Source organism: Scyliorhinus canicula, chromosome 2 (assembly GCF_902713615.1).
Source record: "Scyliorhinus canicula chromosome 2, sScyCan1.1, whole genome shotgun sequence".
Lineage (NCBI taxonomy): Eukaryota > Metazoa > Chordata > Chondrichthyes > Carcharhiniformes > Scyliorhinidae > Scyliorhinus > Scyliorhinus canicula.
This window is the reverse complement of record NC_052147.1, coordinates 162,531,707-162,553,420: the sequence shown is the minus strand read 5'-3', so window position 1 is coordinate 162,553,420 and position 21,714 is coordinate 162,531,707. Positions and strand designations below refer to the sequence as shown.

Sequence of the window (21,714 nt, the reverse complement as noted above, 5' to 3'; positions counted from 1 at the left end):
GACTAGGGAGGTTATGTTGCAATTGTATAAGGTGTTAGTGCGGCCACACCTGGAGTATTGTGTTCAGTTTTGGTCTCCTTACTTGAGAAAGGACGTACTGGCGCTGGAGGGTGTGCAGAGGAGATTCACTAGGTTAATCCCAGAGCTGAAGGGATTGGATTATGAGGAGAGGTTGAGTAGACTGGGACTGTACTCGTTGGAATTTAGAAGGATGAGGGGGATCTTATAGAAACATTTAAAATTATGAAGGGAATAGATAGGATAGATGCGGGCAGGTTGTTTCCACTGGCGGGTGACAGCAGAACTAGGGGACATAGCCTCAAGATAAGGGGAAGTAGATTTAGGACTGAGTTTAGGAGGAACTTCTTCACCCAAAGGGTTGTGAATCTATGGAATTCCTTGCCCAGTGAAGCAGTTGAGGCTCCTTCATTACATGTTTTTAAGGTAAAGATAGATAGTTTTTTGAAGAATAAAGGGATTAAGGGTTATGGTGTTCGGGCCGGAAAGTGGAGCTGAGTCCACAAAAGATCAGCCATGATCTAATTGAATGGCGGAGCAGGCTCGAGGGGCCAGATGGCCTACTCCTGCTCCTAGTTCTTATGTTCTTATGTTACGTGGAGAGATTACACAAATTAGGCCTGTTTTCACTAGAATTTCTGAGGTTAAGAGGTGATCAAAGTATTCAAGATATTAACAAGAATAACAGGGTAGATAAAGATAAGCAATTTCTACTGGTTGGTGATTCTGAAACTAGGGGCTACAGTCTAAACTTTGGGCTAGACCATTCAGGAGATATGTTAGGAAGAACTTCTTCACTCAAAGGGTGGTAGAGGTCTGGAACTCTCTCTCACAAACAGCAGTTAAAGCTAGAACAGTTGATCATTTTAAATCTGAGATAGATTTTTGTTAAGCAAAAATATTAAGGGAGATGGGCCAAAGGCAGGTATATGGAATTAGGTCACAGATCAACCATGATCTAATTAAATAATGGGACAGGTTCAAGGGGTTGAATGGCCTATTCCTGTTCCTGAGTTCCTAAGTAGGAAGAGGTAGTTGCAGGAAGAGGCTCTGCCTGAGGTCTAGGATAAAAGGGAACCAGAACAAGAAAAAGAGGATGAGGAGGAGACATCCAGACAATGGAGACAGGCTAGTGTATACCAAAAGAGAGTCTCCTATTTAAAAATCAGTGAGAGACGATGTCACACACATCTGTGCTTTTCACAAGCAGACTTGCTGATCACATCTGCCACATTCTTCATGAAGGCTTGCCACCTCTTGGATTAGATGCTATGACTGCAGAACTCTATTTCTTTGCCTGTTGGCTTTTCCAAGGGACCTGTGCAGCATCTCACAGTCCGCAACACAGATTCATAAAGGAGGTCCCAGATGTTTTCTGCAACAATTTCTATCACTAAGTGAGGTTTCCTCTGGATGAAGAGAGCCAGACAATGAGATTCACTGGCTTTGCTGCTATTTCAGGCTTCCCAAGTGCGCATGGTGCAATTGGCTGAACCCATGTGGATTTTAGGACTCCATGGAAGCAGTCCCTTTGGTTTATAAACCAAAAACACAATTATTCCATCAATGTTCAACTGGTTTGTGATCATCGGAAGCAATAAATGCAAGCTTGTGCCAGATACCCAGGGAGTTGCCATGACTCCTACATCCTTAGTCAGACTTTGGTGCGTTTGGATTTTCGAAGGGTCTGAATGTTTGCAATGATAGCTGCCTGGGAATAAGGGGGACATCCATGTAGACACGGGAAGAATGTGAAAGTTCCACATGGACAGTTACCCGGGGCCAGAATTGAAGCAGGGTCCTTGGCACCGTGAGGCAGCAGTGCTAATCACTGCATCACCATGCTACCCATTCCCAAAAGTTATTTCCACAGTTCTTAATCTTCCAATGCTACCACTAATGCCTCAATGCAGCCGCAACATCTGCAGCAGAGATGGAGGCAGCCTGCTGACTGCCACATCCTGATATATGAGATGACCTTGGTGCATGTCTTCTGTTGGCCCAAGGCTTGGTGGGCGTTGTCCTCATACATGCCTATTGCTTAGGGCCAGATGTACCCTTCCTAGCCTGAGCAGCTGGATGGGGGTCGCAGGCAAAGGGGATTTTAAATGGCCGCACACCTGTGGAGTGTCCTGAGAGGAGGCTCAGGCTGTCCAGCTGATGCTCATCCTCCCTGTGGGTTCCCATGGGCCCTGCCCTGACTTCCTGAGGAGATGGCACACCTGGAAGGAAGTCAAGGTTCTTTGTCCCCTTGTCACCTGTGGTGCTCTCCATGCTGTGTGGCCATAAAGTGCAGGGCTGAGTGAAAATCTGGCAAAACCTGATGGAGCAAGGCCCCCACGGTTGTCACCCACCTTACCATGATGACTTTGAGGTGTTCCCATGTTGGTGCCATAACATCAGACAGAGCATGGCCAGATTGCTGCACCCTTCATCTGCTGAGTGACTGTCAAAACTCTGCTAATGTTCCATTGCAAGTTGTTGCATCTCCAGCATTGCATTAGTGGCTGATCAAAGAGGCCAATTTCTGACTCTGAGTGGGTGGCTTGTCTCCAGCAGCCTCTGAGAGCCGGATGTCTGGACTGTCCCTGCCTCCAACTGCTGCAAGGATGTGTCGGTGAAGTGTTCCTCAGTTGGTGAGCCAGAGCCTAATGTAGAACTATGTCCCATAGTGGTATTTGATTCTGCACTGGTGGAAAGTGCGGGTAAGCACTGTGAGAGTTCGTCCAGAACATTTCACTTCTGACATGATCTGGTGGCTCAGATTCATGGTGGGCTGCCTTATAGGCCTTGATCTGCTGGTGCCTGTAAGATTGAGTCTAATGTTTTAGTTGATGAACAAGAGGATTATAAGACTTCATGTGATTCATTGTGTTGTTCGGGTGTGATGGATTGATAGAGGTGTGATCCATACTAGGTCGCTGAGACAATCTGAACTCCTCTTCCCCACAGTAGTGATCCCTGTCGTTCCCAGCATTCTCGGCTGCAGGTCTCCTAAATTCACTGTTATGTCAGGCACGTCTCCCCAGGCCTGCGCTCTTTCATGCTTGCTGTGGACAAGCATGTCCTGGATGAAGAAAAGAAAGGAATGCGATGAGAAGGGGCGAAGCATAGGCTGGGAAAGATGCATGCCCACTGTGTATGGTGAGCTGTCCCCAGTAGGTCCTTACCTTTTCAGGATGGCAACCGGTGACTAGTGATGTTCCACATGAGTCAGAGTTGGGATCACAGTTATTCAATATATATATTAATGATCTGGAAGAAGGAACTGAGGGCATTGTTGCTATATTTGCAAATGATACAAAGATATGTAGAGAGACAGGTTGTGTTGAGGAAGCAGGGAGGTTGCAGAAGACCCTGGATAGGATAGGAGAGTGGGCAAAGAAGTGGGAGATGGAATACAATGTGGAAAGGTGTGAGGTTATGCACTTTGGTAGGAAGAATAGAGGCATAGTTTATTTTCTGAATGGGAAAAGACTTCGGAAATCAGAAGCATAAAGGAATTTAGGAGTTCTAGTTCAGGACTCTCTTAAGGTTAACTTCCAGGTTCAGTTGGCAGTTAAGAAGTCGAATGCAATGTTGGCATTTGGGACAATAAGGCTGGAATAAAAGAGCAGTGATGTACTTCTGAGGCTGTATAAGGCTCTGGTCAGATCCCATTTGGAATATTGTGAGCAATTTTGGGTCTCATATCTAAGGAAGGATGTGCTGGCCTTGGAAAGGGTCGAGAGGAGGTTCACAAGAATAATCCCCGGAATGCAGGACTTGTCATATGAGGAGCAGTTGAGGACTCCGTGTCTGTACTAGATGGAGTTTAGAAGGATGAAGGGCAATCTCATTGAAACTTATAGGGCGAGATTCTCCCAAAACGGGAGAAATCGTAAAGCTGGCGTAAAACCCGGGCGGGTTTTACGGCAGCGCGCCCCTTCCCGACCGGGGACCGATTCTGGTCCCCGGTCGGGGCTAGCAGCCCGACGCCGTAGGCTCTGGCAAGACGGGCTTAATGAAAATCGTTAAGCCCGCTTGCCGGAGTTAGCGCCGGCTGACGCGTCATATGACGTCAGCCGCGCATGCGCAGTTTGGAAGACTCCAACCCGCGCATGCGCGGGTGACGTCATCGCGGTTTTGCGCGAAACCCGCGCATGCGCGGGCCGGGTTGCCCCTCAGCCGCCCCGCGAATGGATACTGCGGGGCGGCGGAAGGACAAGTAGTGCGCGGGCATTGGGCCCGCTGCCCGCGATCGGTGCCCACCGATCGCGGGCCCATGGCACCCTTGGCACGGCCGTACCATGGTTATTAATAGCGAGTTAGTCACGCCGTTTTTACGAACGGCAAGACCAGGTGTGTTTGCCGTTCGTAACAACTGCGGAAAGGGCTGGGACTTCGGCCCATCTAACAGCTGAGAATCGCTGCCGGCCGTAAAAAAACGGCGGCAGCGATTCGGGTCGGGACTTCGGCCGGGGGGGGGGGGGGGGGAATAGCGGGAGGGCGGCAAAAATGTCGGGAAGGCCCTCCCGCTATTCTCCCACCCGTCGTGGGGGGCGGAGAATTTCGCCCATAGAATATTGAGAGGCCTGGATAGAGTGGACGTGGAGAGGATCTTTCCACTAGCAGGAGAAATTACTACCAGAGGGCACAGCCTCAGACTGAAGGGATGATTCTTTAAAACAGAGATGAGGAATTTCTTCAGCCAGAGGGTGGCGAATCTGTGGAACTCATTGCCACAGGAGGCTGTGGAGGCCAAGTCAGTGAATGTTTTTAACACAGCGATAGATAGTTTTTTTTATTAATGAGGGGATCACAGGTTTGGGGAAGAAGGCAGGAGAATGGGGATGAGAAACGTATCAGTCATGATTGAATGGCGGAGCAGACCCGATGGGCCGAATGGTCTAATTCTGCTCATGTCTTATGGTCATTGCGAAGCTCGGATTAGACCACTTGTTTCGGGAGTGTTGTGTCATGCATGTGGGCAATATGGCCCGCCAAACACAACTGTTCGAGCGTGACCACTACCTCAGTAATGGGGATATTGGCCTGGGAGACGTCGCTTACGTTAGTACACCTATCTTGCCTGTGGATTTGAAGGATTTTACGGAAGCAACATTGTTGATACCTCTCCAGGGATTTGAACTGTACATTATCCATGTTTCTATTGCACACAGGAGGGTGGGGACCACTGTGCTCTGTAGACCATGAGCTTGGTGCTAGATTTGAGGTCTCAGTCTTCGAACACTCTGTTACTAAAGTTTCCTGAAGAGAGTAGCTCTTTAAGTACATGAGAATTTCATACTGCAGGGAGTAGAAGGATGACCTATCTTGCAGTGCAGATGCGATAATTCATCCTCTTCCATCACAATGATGCTTTGGGCAGGGTGGCCAGCCATGCTGAGGTCTCCTATGTTGGCCTCCAGGGCCGGAATGGTGAGTCCTGTATGTTTTCTGGAACCATCCCTGGGATATTGGACATTCCAATGTGCCAGCATTCCTCTTATCAAGGCCTAGAGGGCCTCATGGCTGAAGCTAGGTGCTGCCTTCTTCTTTTGGCTTGAAGACATCTCTGTGTGTGTCCTGGAGACAGCTGGGCTGGAGAGATTGAGATGTGTGTGCTCAGATGCCATTTAAATATGGCACCTAGTCTGACAACCTCGTCAGGCAACGGCGGATGAATCAGATATAAAAACGGCAGGTAATTTGGAAAGCTACCCGTCTATGTATAGTTAATTATTTTTCAATCGCAGAATCAGGCACTATTTCCCACCAACCTGAGCAGTAGGTTACATGCCGAACCCGCCCACCACTGCACTTCCCATACCAGCCTCCCCGAACAGGCGCCGGAATATGGCGACCAGGGGCTTTTCACAGTAAATTCATTTGAAGGCTACTTGTGACAATAAGACATTTTCATTTCATTCACCTCATTTCAAAACTGGGCGGCACGGTAGCACAGTGGTTAGCACTGTTGCTTCACCGCACCAAGGACCCAGGTTCAACTTCCGTCTTGGGTTGCTGTCTGTGCGGAGTCTGCACATTCTCCCCGTGTCTACATGGGTTTCCTCCAGGTGCTCTGGTTTCCTCCCACAAATCCCGAAAAGACGTGCTTGTTCGGTGAATTGGACATTCTGAATTCTCCCTCAGTGTGTCTGAACAGGCGCTGGAGTGTGGCGGCTAGGGGATTTTCACAGTAACTTCACTGCTGTGTTAATGTAAGCCTACTTGTGGCACTAATAAATATTATATTAAAAAGGGAAAATTCCACCCATTATATTGTTCAAAATATTTGATTCAAGATATTTGAATGAATGACATTGATTAATCCTTGTTTGTTTATTGCCTTCTGGCTGTTAGAGAAAATTATGCAAAATTATGAAAGAACAAATTCACAGCACTGAGCAGAATAGGCTTACAAATGTAAGGAATCTGACATTAGTCATAGCACTCGGTCCACCTATAGCACACAAAAAGCTCAACAGGACTTATTATACAGTCACCTCCCGACAGCCAGATTGGTCAGCTCAAATCCCAGTTCATAATTAGACCATACAGTGTAGTAATGATCTTAGATCAATGCCTGGCTTTGTGCAGGAGTAGGATCAACTTCATATATGATGCCAATCATTTTGGAGCAGCTATCCAATATCCATATCCGTGTACACAAAGGTAATTATTTGGGTGAGATACTCACTTGTAGAATAGTAGCCCAGCATTCAGTTGAGATGGGGAAAATAAAATTAATAATCCTTCACCTCCTCAGTTCAAACTAATAGTTGACTCTCAAGTAGTCAACTTTTTCTCAATTGCAAACCACCCAATATTCCTGAGATATAAATCTTTTTGTGAATGTTTAGTTTGTGATATGTGTAGTAATATCACTGAAATAATTCTAAAAGAATATCTACCCTCTTCCAGTAAGTATTTTGAAATTAACCAATCATCTTTGTCACAAATTGTGTATTCTAATATGCATACAGAAAAGTGCATGTAGACGATACATTTTATGAGAATGTTGTTTTCCTGATTTTTCTCTCCGGTGTTTTTGGCTAGGATGTACATTTTTTTTCTCTGTGATAAATAAAAGTAAGAATTTACACTTTATGAGGATGAACTGCACTGTTCTATATTCAGCAATTACAAACTCTGCGTTTAACCACTCGATGTTAACAGCACAATTTGCCCTTTGACATGTCACATCAGTAACACAGCCCTGGGTTTTGTCATTACAGGGATCGCAAGGCCGCAGAGGATCATCAGGATCAAGAGTACAGTTTACATTTTTATTGATAATTTGGTTCAAAAACATTTTAGCTGTGTTAATATGGATTTCTGTATTCCACCAGACGTCTGCAATGCTTTTAAGCGCATAGCTCATGAGGAAAAATCATTTAATGATGCAATAAAGGACAAAATGCTTAACTGATACACAGGCAAATGCACAAATGCAGAACTGACACAGGCTGAGGTCAAATGTGTAGTTACGCATTGCTGGAGCATAATGAATATGTTGGATATGTTGTTATTGATATGATGACAGGGATCCACATAACTGTTATAGAAAATTAAACAATGTGGAATTAATTGCAAAGTTTAAGAAGGTAAGGAAGCAAAGGATTAGTAATTTTAAAAACAGGAATGCATAGTCCTGCCAAGGAAATACACTAATCAGGTTTTAAAACTCCTTCGATGATGAGCTGGTTGCACCAGTGCGTAGGTGAACTGTATGGACCAGAAGATTTCAGGTTCATTTACTGGCCTGTGTTGAGTTGGCTGGCTTTTTAACTAGGCCAGTGATCCAGTCAGCCTCAGTATCCTGAAGTTAGAGAGGAGAAAGCAATTAGAGTTCCTGTTTTTAATTTCATAGCCACCAGTTATGAGCAGATTGAGTTGGCCCCAATGCCCCCTGATTGAAGAGCTTTCTGACAACAGTGTCTGGCTCACATGGGTGAGGTTCTCAAAGCAGAGTCACACCTGTGAAGCTACAACCTAGCAAGGAGTCAGTGCTTTCATGAAAGTAGGGCTGGTAAGAAATTGATGTGGAAAGAGATAATATATTGAATGTGATCTGGCGGAGCGGCTGTTATGTTTTGTACTGGATCCTATAGAGTTCAATACAGCTGCAAGGAGCTATGGACTTCTTTTTCACAATACTTCAGGAAATCAGTTGAACTGCCTTTGCCATTTCAAATAACATCACAAAATAGACTTTCTGATCATTATCACAGTGCTGTTTATGGGTGTTCGCTATGCCCAAATTGGCTGCTGTGTTTCCTTCCATTACAGCAGTGACTATGGGCTGGATTGTCTGTTCCTCCAGCTGCATGTTTCTCTGCAGCGCACCATTTACTGATGGTGGGATTTTCTACTCCAGCCGCTTGTCAATGGGATTTCCCTTTGAAACCACCCCACGGGGTAGGGGTTTTGTGCCAGCGTTGACAGAGAATCTCAACGGCCGGAGAATTCCGGCCTATATTTCTAAAGTAATTAATTAACTTTTAAACTATTTAGAAATGTTGAATAGAATCCCTACAGTGCAGAAGGAGACCATTCGGCCCATCAAGTCTACCCCTACCCCTGTAACCCCACCTAACGTTTGGACATTAAGGATAAATTTAGCATGGCTAATTCACCTAAACCTGTACATCTTTGAACTGTGGGAGGAACCCCACACAAACACAGGGAGAAAGTGCCAACTCCATACAGTCACCCAAGACCGGAATTGAACCCAGGTCTCTGAAGCTGTAAGGCAGCAGTGCAAACTACTGTGCCAAAGTGCCATCTGGTGGGTTTGGAAAAGTACTATATAAATGCAAGTCTTTTTTTCTTTGTATTTTGAAATGAACGGCAAGTTGGAGATGGAATAATAGTTTGCATAACCCATGACTGTGTTGTCCCCTCTAAAATTTGTCTTCCTGACTACTCCATATTTGAATCTCTGTGATCAAGGCCATAATTCTCCAACCTCACCCATTCCTGGGACTCTCTGCTCCCACTGCAGTGAATGGCATTTTGGAGGAGCGCCAAATTCTCCATTATTGCTGCAGTGGTGCCGTGCAAACTCGTATCGGAGAATCTTTCTACTTCTGTCATAACATTGAAATGGCCCTAATCAAAGCCACAAATTGCATTCTTATTTGTGATGATTGTGACTGACTAGTGTACTATCCCTGTCCATCTTTCCTGACCCTTCTGTAAACTTTGGCACAACCAAGTAAACAGCAACCTCCACCAATGTCTTGTTTCTATTACCTTGCTTACTCCTGTATTATCTAACCTATCCTACATAGCCTGAACATTTACAGAAATATTTTTTTCTTTCCAAGTATCTTTTGTCCCCTCTCTTCCTCATCTATTCTGCCCTTTGGCAACATCATCGAAAAAATAGTCATCTATCACATGATAATACCCAATTCTATTTCTTTCAACTCCTCCATATTCTTTGTGCTGTAAAAATGTTTATCCACATCTTTATTAGCTGCCAATCTTTCTCATTCAACATCAACATTCAACATCTGAATTACAGATTCAGATTACAGATATCTATGACCTCTCCTAAACTCCATTGCCTTATTGCCAAATCTAGCTGCCTGCCTTGCATATCCTCAGGTTGATCAGATTGTTTGTAATCTCGGTGCTCTATTTGATCGAGAGCTAAGCTTTCATCTCCTCAGGTCATCTCCATCCTAAAGTCTGCATATTTCCACCTTTCTAACAGCACTGGTCTCTACCTCTTCCCCTGTTCTTCAGCTGCTGAAACCCTCATCCGAGTCCTGGCTATCTCCAGACGTGTACTTTAATATTCTCCTGGTATAATGTGCACCAAATCACATTCGGTAATTGTAATTGGCTCATGTTCCCTCAACCCCTCATATTTAAAATTTGTATAGTTGTATTTAAATTCTTTAATGCCTTCACTTCTCCCTATCTATGTAACCTCCTCCTTTTCTATGTTTCTTGGAGAAATCTACATCCCTCCAACTCTGGCCTCAGGGCGGAGGAACAGCAGTTGATGGACAATGAATTTCATGAAGCCGCTTTATAAATTTCCTTTCATTGGCTATGAGAGCTTTGGGAGAAATTTCAGAATTATGTGCAAGAACAGCACCTGAAATTTCATTGTCTGTGAAACTTTTCTACGTTCTATGTCTGGTCAATAAGGTCTGGTGGTGGGTCTGGCTATCTTTTCCTGCATTTTTCATGTATGCATTAGTTAGATGTATGGATAAATTAAATTACAAAATATCCCTGTTACACATTCCCAAATCTTTTAAAATTTAAAATTAAAGGTTACCTGTTAAGCGATCCTGTCAACTTATTTTCAAGTGTTTTTGAATCTACTTACCTTTCAGTAATCAGGATAAATCTAAATCTGGTGTAACCTAACCCTTAACAAGAAAATATTTCCGGGGGCAGCACGGTGGCTATGAGGGGGGGCGAGGGGCACCTTTGGGAAACACAAAATCCTGGTCTTGGGTGATAGTTTTCACTGGAAGACAACGATGCCAAGATATTTTGAACAGGTTTAAGGGCAGCATGGTGGTGCAGTGGTTAGCACTGCTGTCTCACGGCACCGATGTCCCAGGTTCGATCCCGGCCCTGGGTCACCGTCCATGGGACATTCTCCCTGTGTTTGCGTGGGTTTTGCCCCCACAACCCAAAGATGTGCAGGGGAGGTGGATTGGCCACGCTAAATTGCTCCTTAATTGGAAAAAATGAATTGGGCACTCTAAATTTATATGAAAAAAAGAAAATATTTTCTCATTTAAGGTTCTCAAATAAATACAATATTTATTTAATCTGACATATTTAGGGTGCGAGAGGCAATGCAGGAACTGTTGGGCCTCCAGGAATGCCAGGGTTTAGAGGCACTCAAGTAAGTAATGCATTTACAAAGATTTAGTCGCTGATTTCTGCTAAATTTCAAAACATCAGAAATGTGGAATTTACCACAAGAACCTTGCTGTTTGTACACTAAGGGCGGAGCTGGATCTTCTGGAGTTCCAGGTCGAGAAGGTGGAGCTGGCATTCGAGGACCAAGGGTAAGTGCTTTCTCTTACACAAAACAGAAAATACTGGACAATCTCAGCAAATCTGACAACCTCAGTGGAGAGAGAAGGGAGCTAACGTTTCCCGTCTGGATGACTCTTTGTCAAAGAGAACTGGAAATTGGGTCAGATTTATACTTTAGTGGGGGGTGCATGGAGCGGTGGGGCTGGATAGGGGCCAGGGATAGGTGGAGATTGATTTTGTGCTTTCTATTGTCAGTTTAGCAGAAATAGTGAAAAAGTTTTTTCTTCCTATTTTACTGTCATCTAATTGAGAAACTAAAACTGAAAGAATGAAAGTAAATGAAATCAGTTTGGAACAATCTCAACTTAGTTCTAAAGGGATTCAGATCTACAATGTGAAATCAACCACATAATTTAACATAACATTGATAGCCATCCTCACTCATGTCTCAAGGTAGGCAGTGGGAAATTGAAATTCTGAATGGCCGACACCTGCTCCTATTTCTATTAATCTCATGAAATGCTACATATGGGTTAATTTGCATCATCGGGTTGAGTATTCAACCTTCATGCCAGGATTTAAGCATAATAATCTATGCTGGCATTGGAAGAATGCTGAGAAGAGAAGAATTATATCAGAATTTACAGGACAGGAAAGACCATTTTGGTGCATCTGGCCATTGCTGGAGGTGTTCCCTTCCATATGAGACATTAAATCAAGGTTGTATATGGCTATTCTGGTGGATTTAATATGTTCCTTGTGCATTAATGTCCTGACATCTATCGCTCATCAACATTGGTATACTTAAATGTATTTATATAATTTTCCTCATGATGGCATGATGGGCACAAATTGATTTGTTCATTGATATACACAATAAAAGAATAAGTGCCTCTGATGTCCATTGAGACATGTAGGGCACCAAATATAGATCTTTTCTTTCTTACTCTTGTTCAATTGGATTGCTGTATTAAGTGTAGCTTTAAGGTGCATTATTTGCGTCATGTGGATATAACCTGTCCTATTTCTAACCCACAAGTGTTTGTTGAGATAAAGTAGAAGGAGTTTTATTTAACCTTATTCATATTTCCCAAACATTACCTTTATAAGTGCACAATTGCACCCATAATTAGAAAAAGAGAAAAAATGTTTAACAATATTTCTATAGTGATGTGAAGTCCAATTTCCCATTTCAATTTCATATTGTTTATTTTGCTCTAGGGACCTGCTGGCACTGCAGCAACTCCGGGTGCAAGAGGGAAACAAGGACTGAATGGAAGAAAGGCAAGGACCACTACAAAATGTTTAATTGCAAAATGTTGATCAAGGTTGTCGAAATGCGATTGTTGGTATTTTATCTTCATTGACATATTCCTCTGCAGGGTGAACCTGGAAATCCTGGTGAAAAGGGTGAAATTGGGCCCACAGGTCCACGGGGAGAGATGGTAAGAGCTTCATTTTTCAGTTATAAAACTTTAGCTTTATTAAGTGTTGCACAATACATTTTGGGTATGCATAGAATAAATATGATTTATGAACTAAAGTTTTTAATGATTTAAAAACTATGAACACTCAAAAAAGGTTCAGCCCTTTTCACTAACTTTAGTGAAAAACAGCCTTTCCACTCTTGCTTGTCATGCACGCCACATATTATTGCAGTGGACATGGAATTGGGGCCTTAAGCAAAATAAGCATAGGCAAGTGGCATTAAGGGAAAAACAAAGAGCGGGAGAGAAAAGCTCCAAAAAGGCTGTTAAAAACAATCTGAAAAATATTAATTTTCTTAAGCAATTGAGACTATATGGGTGGGATTCTCCAAACCCCGCCGGGTCGGAGAATCCCTGAGCGGGGGGACGTGAATCCTGCCCTGCTGCTCCGATGCCGGCTGCCGTATTCCCTGGCGCCGGTTTGCAGGCGGGGCAGGGTTTACGCCACGCTGGTGGGGGCTGTTGGCGGCGGCCACCCCCTGGGAATTCTCCAGGCCCCGATGGGCCGAGCGGCTGCCCGCTTTCGGCCGGTCCCGCCGGCATGAAATGGACCTGGTCCATCATGGCGGGACCTGGCTTGTTGGCCGTCTAGCGGGGTCCTCAGGGGGACACGGGGGGGGGTCCGGCCCTGAGGTGGCTCTCACAGTGTCCTGGCACACAAATGGGGTCCACCAATCTGCAGGCGGGCCTGTTCCGTGGGGGCACTCTTTCCCTCCGCGCCGGCCTATGTAGGGTTCCACCAAAGCCAGCGCGGAGAAGAACCCCCCTGCGCATGCGCAAGAAGCACGTTGGTGGTTCTGCGCATGCATGGGACCGCGGAGGCCCTTCGACACCGGTTGGCGCGGCGCCAACACCGCCGCCGCCGGCCTAGCCTCCAGAAGTGCGGAGGATTCTGCAACTTCCGGGTGGCCCTCGCCTGAGTGGTTCACAATGTTTTTGCTGCCGGCGTTGGGCCTTGGCGCCAAGTGCGGGAGAATCCCTCCCCATAAGACTAGTTTAGCACAGGGCTAAATCACTGGCATTGAAAGCAGACCAAGGCAAGCCAGCAGCATGGTTCAATTCCTGTACCAGCCTCCCTGAACAGGCACTGGAATATGGCGACTAGGGGCTTTTCACAGTAACTTCATTTGAAGCCTACTTGTGACAATAAGCCATTTTCATTTTTTTCATTTCATAACTGTAAAATACTGCATCAGCCCAGAAAGATTATTCAGCAGTGTTTACCACTTTTCTATCTCAGTTACTCCTGGCCAAACAAGCCCAAACATTTTGTTTGGTGTAAATCCTGGACTGGATAACCTTTTTCTTTTTCTTTTTATTGATTTTGCATTTATTTGTGACAACATTGTCAGAAATTATGAGAAAAAAAGAGAAGAAATGAACAAGTATGAATACATAGGAAACATATATACAGATATGAAGTATATTAACATTGGGCTCCCAGTAATCGGTTGCCACAGCCATACTGTTTAATTATCTACATATTGCCCCATGGTATTAAAACATACCAGGTCATGTTTGAGGCCACTAAGGTTGTTGTTTGCTGTGGCTATACCCATGGTTTTCTTTTCCCCTCGGTACCCTTTGATTCCTATGCCCTACTTCCCCTGCCTCCCCTCCCCCTTTTTCTTCCTTCCCTCCCCACCTCTCTTTTCTTCTTTTGTCTGTATTGATCCCCACTTCCTGCTCCAGCTCTCTCTCCCACCCCCCCCCCTCTCCCCCCCGCCTCTTATTGGTTGATGATCATGAACAGGTCCTCGAAGAGGTAAATTGCTTCCATTTGTTGTGGAAGACTTCCTTCAATTCTCTGATGGTGAATTTTATCTTTTCCAATTTGAGGAATTCTGCTAGGTCAGGCAGCCATTCTGCAGCCTTGGGTGGTGCAGCTGATCTCCAGCCGAGCAGCAGTGTTCGGCGGGCGATGAGCGAGGCAAAGGCTAGGGCGCCTGTCCTTCTCCCCGCCCCTCTCCCCGCAAAGAGCTCGGGCTGTTCCGATATCCCTGAAGACAACCACTAATGGGCATGATTCCACCCTCACACCCACAACCTTGGACATGACCTTGAAGAAGGCAGTCCAGTGCCCGACAAGTTTGGGACAGGCCCAGAACATGTGGGTGTCTTTGGCTGAGCCCGCCTGACATCGTTCACATTTGTCTTCCACTTCCGGGAAGAACCTGCTCATGCATGTTCTTGTCAAGTGAGTTCTGTGCACTATCTTTAGTTGCATTAGGCTGAGCCCTGCTCATGAAGTGGTGAAGTTTGCCCTATGTAGCCCTTCGATCGAGAGCCCTCCCCCTATCTCCATGTCCAGTGGCTCTTCGCACTATTCCCATGTCTTGTCCAGCGGGGCCCTTACCTCTTCTAGCAGTCACCCGTACATGTATGTGTAGTTACCTTCCCCTAGTTCATGAGATACAAACAGATGCAGTACAGTGTAAGTCATTCAAAGTCAACAAACACACAAGGTCTGATTTAGCAGGCTACGTTATATAACCGAGGAAACTGCCTGCCTTTCTTTTATAGATTGCTGGCACAGATGTTTTGGCTAATAAGTGAACTAGTTGATGGGGTGTTGAGCTAGACAGATCAGCAAAATCTGGTTTCAATTTCTGGTTTCTGTCATTAATTGATGTTAGTTGCAATAACAATGGGTCCTACAGTTGGTTTCAGTATCTATACAAAAGGTTTTCAGCTCCCAATCTTCAGTGAGTAACTGTTGTTTAGCATTTGGTATTGAATCAGTTAGTAGGCTCAGTCTTAGCTGCATTATTCATAATGTTCATCGGGGAAAGCTACTTGGTAAGGAACCCTGGGCGGAATTCTCCGACCCTCGCAAGGTCAGGGAATCGCCCGGGACCAACGTAATTCCCGCCCCCGCCGTGGCCGGAATTCTCCGCCACCCGGGCATCGCTGGGAGCGGGAATCACGGCCCGCCGGTCGGCGTGTCCCCCGCGACAATTCTCCGGCCCGCAATGGGCCGAAGTCCCGCTGACAGGCCAATCCCACCGACGTGGTTTAAGCCACCTCTGTGCCGGCGGGATTGGCGGCGCGATCGGGCCCCCGGGGTACGGGGGGGAGGGGTGCGGGGCGATCGGACCCCGGGGAGTGCCCCCATGGTGGCCTGGCCCGCGATCGGGACCCACCAATCGGCGGGCGGGCCAGTGCCGTGGGGGCACTCTTTTTCTTTCGCCGCCAACACAGCCTCCACCATGGCGGAAGTGGAAGAGACCCCCCTACCGCGCATGCGCCGGTGGTGACGTCAGCAGCCGCTGATGCTCCAGCGCATGCGCGGACTAACGCCGGCCTTTCTGCCAGCCCCGACGCGGGCCGGTGTAGCGCCAAAGGCCGCTGGTGCCAGCCGGCGGAGCAGGAGACACTTGGGCGCGGGCCTAGCCCCTAAAGGTGCGTGGAATTCCGCACCTTTGGGGAGGCCCAACTCCGGAGGTGTTGGCACCACTCCGCTACGCCGGGACCCCCCGCCCCGCCGGGTAGGGGAGAATTTTGCTCCCTATGTCACACAAATTAGCACCTTCAGAAAAGGAAGTGAAGAGATGCAAGGGAAGAGAATTCTTAAATCCACTGACAAACACAATTAAACATTATGAGCTGAGTTTTAAGACTTGGACACACTCACAGTATGGGAAGCCACAATGTGTCGAGAAACTTAAAATTTGTGGAGTGGTTTTTAAATGGATATTTCATGAAGCTACAGCATTAGCATTCACTTGCCGGTTTTCTGATCAATTGAGCAAGAAGGCACAATCATGACCTGCACTTGACTGTTGAAGTCTCAGCATTGAAGGCTGGTGACGGATTCCCAGAGACACTGTGCACCTTTCAAGGAGAGATTTGAAGAGTCCATGTCTATCACGAATGCCGTAATGTCTTAGACCTTTACGTTGAGGTCCAATCGAGAGGTGACTCGTGTAAAGAGCCTCTGATGTGGCAATCTGATGCATGTTGACCCTGACCATTGGACTGTACTCTCAGTCTGTCAGCTTAAATAGACGATTCAGCACCTCTCTGAAGTGCCGCAAAGCTCTTCACAGTTCTTGCCAAGCAGAGAATGTGTGTCATGAGAGGGAAAATGGAGGAAGGTACATGTAAGGTGCTCCCACTTAATCCGCGTTTGCCCACTGCCCCAATCCACGCACAAGTCTCAGTCAAAGCCCCACAAGCTGCCATTTGCCCCAGTGACCAGGTTTGCACCCATGAGGTGCAGGTGGGACAGTCTTTGGCAAGGCCCTCACTGGCTCCAAAACCCTGACGGTGTCAGCTGCAAGCATCTCAGCAGTCAGAATAGGGGAACGAGCAGCCTGCATTTAGCTCTTCGGAAGTCACAGGGGTAACAATATAAATAATAAAAGCAAGACTATATAGTTTCACAAAAAAAATCACTTGGGTGTTTCAAAGTTAATTAAATTGTCACTTTTAGGGCAGCATGGTGGCCCAGTGATTAGCACTGCTGCCTACAGCGCTGAGGACCCAGGTTTGATCCCAGCCCTGGGTCACTGTCTGTGTGGAGTTTGTCCCCGTGCCTGTGTGTGTTTTACCTCCACAATCTAAAGATGTGCAGAGTAGGTGGATTGGCCACACTAAACTGCTCCTTAATTGGAAAAAAAAATAATTGGGTATTCTAAATTTATAAAAGAATTTTTAAAAATAAAAAATTGTCACTTTTATTATCCGTGTTTATGCACCATAATCTTTATTCCAAGCCTCCATAGTTCAATCATCTCCACTTTTGCCTTTGAAGTGGTCTTCAGCCTTGACTAAAATGGTATAGCAAGAGTTGTAGATAAGCAATATGTCAATATGTGTCAGTGATGTCGGTATATGCAAAAGCAAGTGTATGTGTAAATATGTATAGCCTCCGACCAGTAGGTGTCGGGCAAATAATGGCACGTGACACTGTAAGTTGGGGGGAGTCTGGAGGAGAAATCATTGTGGTCAGTCACGTTTGTATGAGTTCTAGTTTGATATCATTAATTTCATGTCCACATTTATTATACGATAATAAAATTAACTAGTCTTGAAACAGATGTTCTTTAGTACTCCATCTCAATAATTGTCTCTGTACAAGAACACAAGTGAGGGAGTGGATTGTCGACTGTGGGAATGCTTTGTGTGTGGATTTAGCTGAGGCATGGCTGAATGATCATATCCAGGGCATCCCTAGTGGCTAATTGAGCAACTGTGTAGGTACATTGGCCACGTCAGCCTCCTTCTCCTTCTGTTCATCCTATTGTTCCTTCTTCTTCTCCTCCTCAAATGATGCAGAGTAGTTATCACTTTTCTCTAATGCAGCGAATTGTGCAAGTTGCAGCAGGCCACTATTATTCTGAATTCTCGCATTCTGAAGGATGTACCCAGATCTGTTCAGGAACTTTAATCTCAGCTTCAGCATTCCAATAACTTGCTCAAAGACCATACTCATGTAGCATGATTGTGCAGTTCATGGGCGTCTTCTTGCTTCTCGTCAGAGATACCAGACAAAGCTGCATAAGCCACTCCCATGCTGCTAAAAAGGCTATCAACTGGGAAGTGCAGATTAAAGATAAATGCCTCCAAAGCAGCAGAGGTTGGCATAGCTTAATATTCCTGCTGCACCTGCGGCGGATCCGGGCATGCTAGTTAAATCGCAGGAAATGCCAAAATCAGGAACCACAACAAGTGCAAATCACTTCACGATCTCACTGGCACGCTCCTGTTCACGGTTTCCAGATCTCGCCCAGACGTGGTGAGACACCAATTCAGACTAATTAAGAGCAATCTGCATCTCATTTGTGAGGTGTAAGTCTAATCAAATGGCCTCCCAGGGAACTAACCGGCTCCTCAGCGAGAGATCACACAGGTGCCGTTTAGCACTGGCCCACACAAATGTGGACCAGGCATTACGGCACCGGGGGGTCTCCCAGGCTATCGGAGACACTTGAATGATCAGGGACAGGGCAGGGTGACATTGTGACTCTCCCTCTGGCAGCTGGGCACCGTGGCACTGCAGGATGGCACCTTAGGCACTACCACCCTGGTTGTGTCTGTTTGCCTTTAGACATTCTGTGCGGAAATATTAAAAAGTACAAAATTAGGCATGGTTTTAAAAGTTTTGCATGACTGTCTAACCAATACTTACACGGTACCTTGCAGGGTGAAGATGGAAAAAATGGAGTTGGCAACACTGGATCTAAAGGGAGAAAGGTCAGTCATTATCAAAAGTTGAAGTGTGCTTATGTAATAATGTAGCAAATATATATTTATTGAATGCAAACACCTTTTTTTGTGCAAGAAATGAAAACAGAATGGAACTTTAATTTTTTACATAGATGCAGGATATTAAAGTTCACACTCCTGTAAACTGGTGCAAAAATGGAATCTCAGCTAAGGTATCTCAACATCTGATGATGTAAAGTTTGCCAAATAGGAAATTTTCATTAATTAATTATTCAACGGCATCAATTGGAATAATTGTTGGATGGTTTGCATATAGCGAAATTAATAGATACCTTGGTGGGAGTTGTGAGCTGCAACCTGGAGTTGTGAGCTGCAACCTAAAGCTGCCTGGGCAGCACTTAACTTAAGAAGAGAATGGGCGGCACGCTGGTTAGCACTGCTGCCTCATGGCACCGAGGATCCGGATTCAACCACAGCCCTGGGTCACTGTCCGTGTGAAGCTTGCATATTCTTCCTGTGTCTTTGTGGGTCTCAGCTCCCCAAGGATGCGCAGCGTAGGTGGATTGGCCACGCTAAATTGCCCCTTCATTGGAAATTGTTTTAAAAACTGAAGAAGGGAAACCATAATCAGGTTGTGACTATTAGCACAGGGCTAAATCGCTGGCTTTGAAAGCAGACCAAGGCAGGCCAGCAGCACGGTTTGATTCCCGTATCAGCCTCCGCGAACAGGCGGCGGAATGTGGCGACTAGGGGCTTTTCACAGTAACTTCATTTGAAGCCTACTTCTGACAATAAGCAATTTTCATTTAATTCATTCATATTATCTGGGCCTCTTGGTCAAACTGTGGACTTGAAACTTTGATTTAGTTCCTATTTGAACTATGAGAAGGAAATGAGTGTGTTTCTGGACTTGTACTGGGTATCTGTTTGGATGTGGCTTTGGTCCATTCAGTGATCACATAATACCAATCTGTACAGAACACCCATTTTCCTGAAAAATAATTTTCAAGTGATTCATAAGGAATTCTCTTTCTAATAGATAATTGAACAACGATTATTAGCACAAAATCTATGTCCTTTATTTGTGGCAAGATCATGAATTGAAATTGAGTAAAAGCTACATACAGATGCAACATATATTAAATGGCGCAGTCATTGGAAATGACGGGGCTGACTTACTCAATAAGTACATTAAGCTGTATATACATTAAGCTGTATAAAGCAGGATGCAACTCAGGTTTGATGAGAAACATATGTTGAGTTAGTTGATCCTAGCCAAGCAGCCAAGAGGGGAACATCAGCTGGAGTTTCTCCTTTTGATCATTAATAGTGAGCCCTCCACTATTCCACCACTCGTCATCCCAATTATAGATCAGATGAATGAGCACGGAGTGCAGAGAATATGTTTTGGCAAAGCCAAACGATCTGCTGATATTCATTTGATAAGCTTGTGCAGATGAAGAATGATCTTTTTGGATAGGGAACTGAAGGGTAGCTGCTCTGATGGTACTGTTACCTTGCAGGGTCTTCATAAGGAATGGAAACAGCTGGAAGAATAGAAAAAAAAATCTATGCACCAACGTTTCATTAATTCTGTTTTTTGCATTTAGGGTGAACGAGGCCCTGTAGGACCCCTCGGCCCAAAGGTAATTAAATTGTGATTAAACATTTTTTTGTGCTTCACTTCCCATGGTTGATGCACTTTTAACTATGTATCATATCCTTGAAACAGGGTACATTTGGAGTTGCTGGTGGTCCAGGAAAAGAGGGTATTAAAGGAAATAGAGGTCGAAGGGTAAGTCCAAACAGAAACAAAAATGATGCAGTTGCTTTTTTGACTTATTTTAATATTACTGAGCTACCAAGTGTATCTCTGTGCAAAACAGTAGGAAAAGGATTTAGAGAGATGCAGAATCTTGTGTTCACGTTTGGAGGTGGGAAGGGCATGTAATTGGCGGGGTGGTGCCGAACCTAAACTATACCACCTTTCTGCCTCCACCAGAATTGGGTTCCGGGCAGGAAGACCCATGATCGACCCTCCCATCATCAATTGAGGACTTTAAGTGACCAACTAATAGCCACTTAAGGACCTTATCCCTTGGCTGCTGGGGTGAACCACCTGGTCTGCATGACAGGTTACACTGTACAGACTGCTTGTCACTTCAGTAAGATGGTCTCTTAATCAAAGGCATCCAGTGCCTGTGAAAGGGACTAAATATCAGGAATGGGAGAGAACCTGAAAGCCACCCCTACTCTTGCTTCTGACCTCCTCTGCCCCCCTCTCCCCATGGCTCCCACCCACAAACTCATGTTCTCTACCCCCACATTACTTATTTGTAACCTGAGTTATCTGCGATCCTGAGACTCCAGGGTGTCTTTCCGGCTGCAGCCATGGACTCCCCAATGGCACTGCTAAGCGCATGAGCTGCAAGCCTCTGCTTGTTCAGCAGCTCTTGCTAGCTGACACTTGCACCTCCAAGATTGATTCCCAGGGATGACCTGTCCAGTGGACATGCCACTGCTTGATTGTGTTGTGGTTCAGTGAGTCTCCTTGATGCCTCTGCAAAATTCCACCCACATCTCTAATGCACATTGTATTTATCTTAATCACTTAAGGAGAGTAAAATGTGTTTGCATAGTTCCAGTTGCAGATTCTCCAGTTGAATCTTTAGAAACATCAATGCATGAGTCGTACAGGTAACACTGATCCCCAGTTATGTTAATTATTGCTTGCAAATAGAGCCTTGAATAGCGATGTAAATGAGCCAATGTAAATGTCTCCAGAGATGGAGACCACCATCTAAGAAACACTTTTCTTCTGATCTCTGGGAACAAAGTACTCATGATGTGATGCAATCAAATGTGGATAATTCCCAGCAGTGGGCTGCTATTCTGTTCTGGTATCAGCAGTTAAGAGTGCTACTTATCCAGATCTGGCTGTACAATCCCAGGAATGTTGTTTGAGATGGTCATGAGTCAGATCATAAAACTTCCTGAGCAACTTTGTTGCAACAGAAAATGAGTACACAGAGACCGA

General features: G+C 45.4%; 1 protein-coding gene across 8 annotated transcripts in view; it reads left to right on the top strand.

Moving 5' to 3' along the window:
• The window catches only part of LOC119960740 (collagen alpha-3(VI) chain-like), a 314,544-nt gene that overhangs the window by 245,297 nt on the left and 47,533 nt on the right, over positions 1-21,714 (top strand). For all 8 annotated transcript variants that reach the window (XM_038788388.1, XM_038788372.1, XM_038788380.1 and 5 more), the window contains 8 exons: positions 7,239-7,274; positions 10,820-10,882; positions 10,986-11,048; positions 12,241-12,303; positions 12,402-12,464; positions 18,654-18,704; positions 20,288-20,323; positions 20,410-20,472. In XM_038788388.1, coding sequence (XP_038644316.1) covers positions 7,239-7,274; positions 10,820-10,882; positions 10,986-11,048; positions 12,241-12,303; positions 12,402-12,464; positions 18,654-18,704; positions 20,288-20,323; positions 20,410-20,472 — 438 coding nt within the window. The remainder of the gene's footprint in view (positions 1-7,238; positions 7,275-10,819; positions 10,883-10,985; positions 11,049-12,240; positions 12,304-12,401; positions 12,465-18,653; positions 18,705-20,287; positions 20,324-20,409; positions 20,473-21,714) is intronic.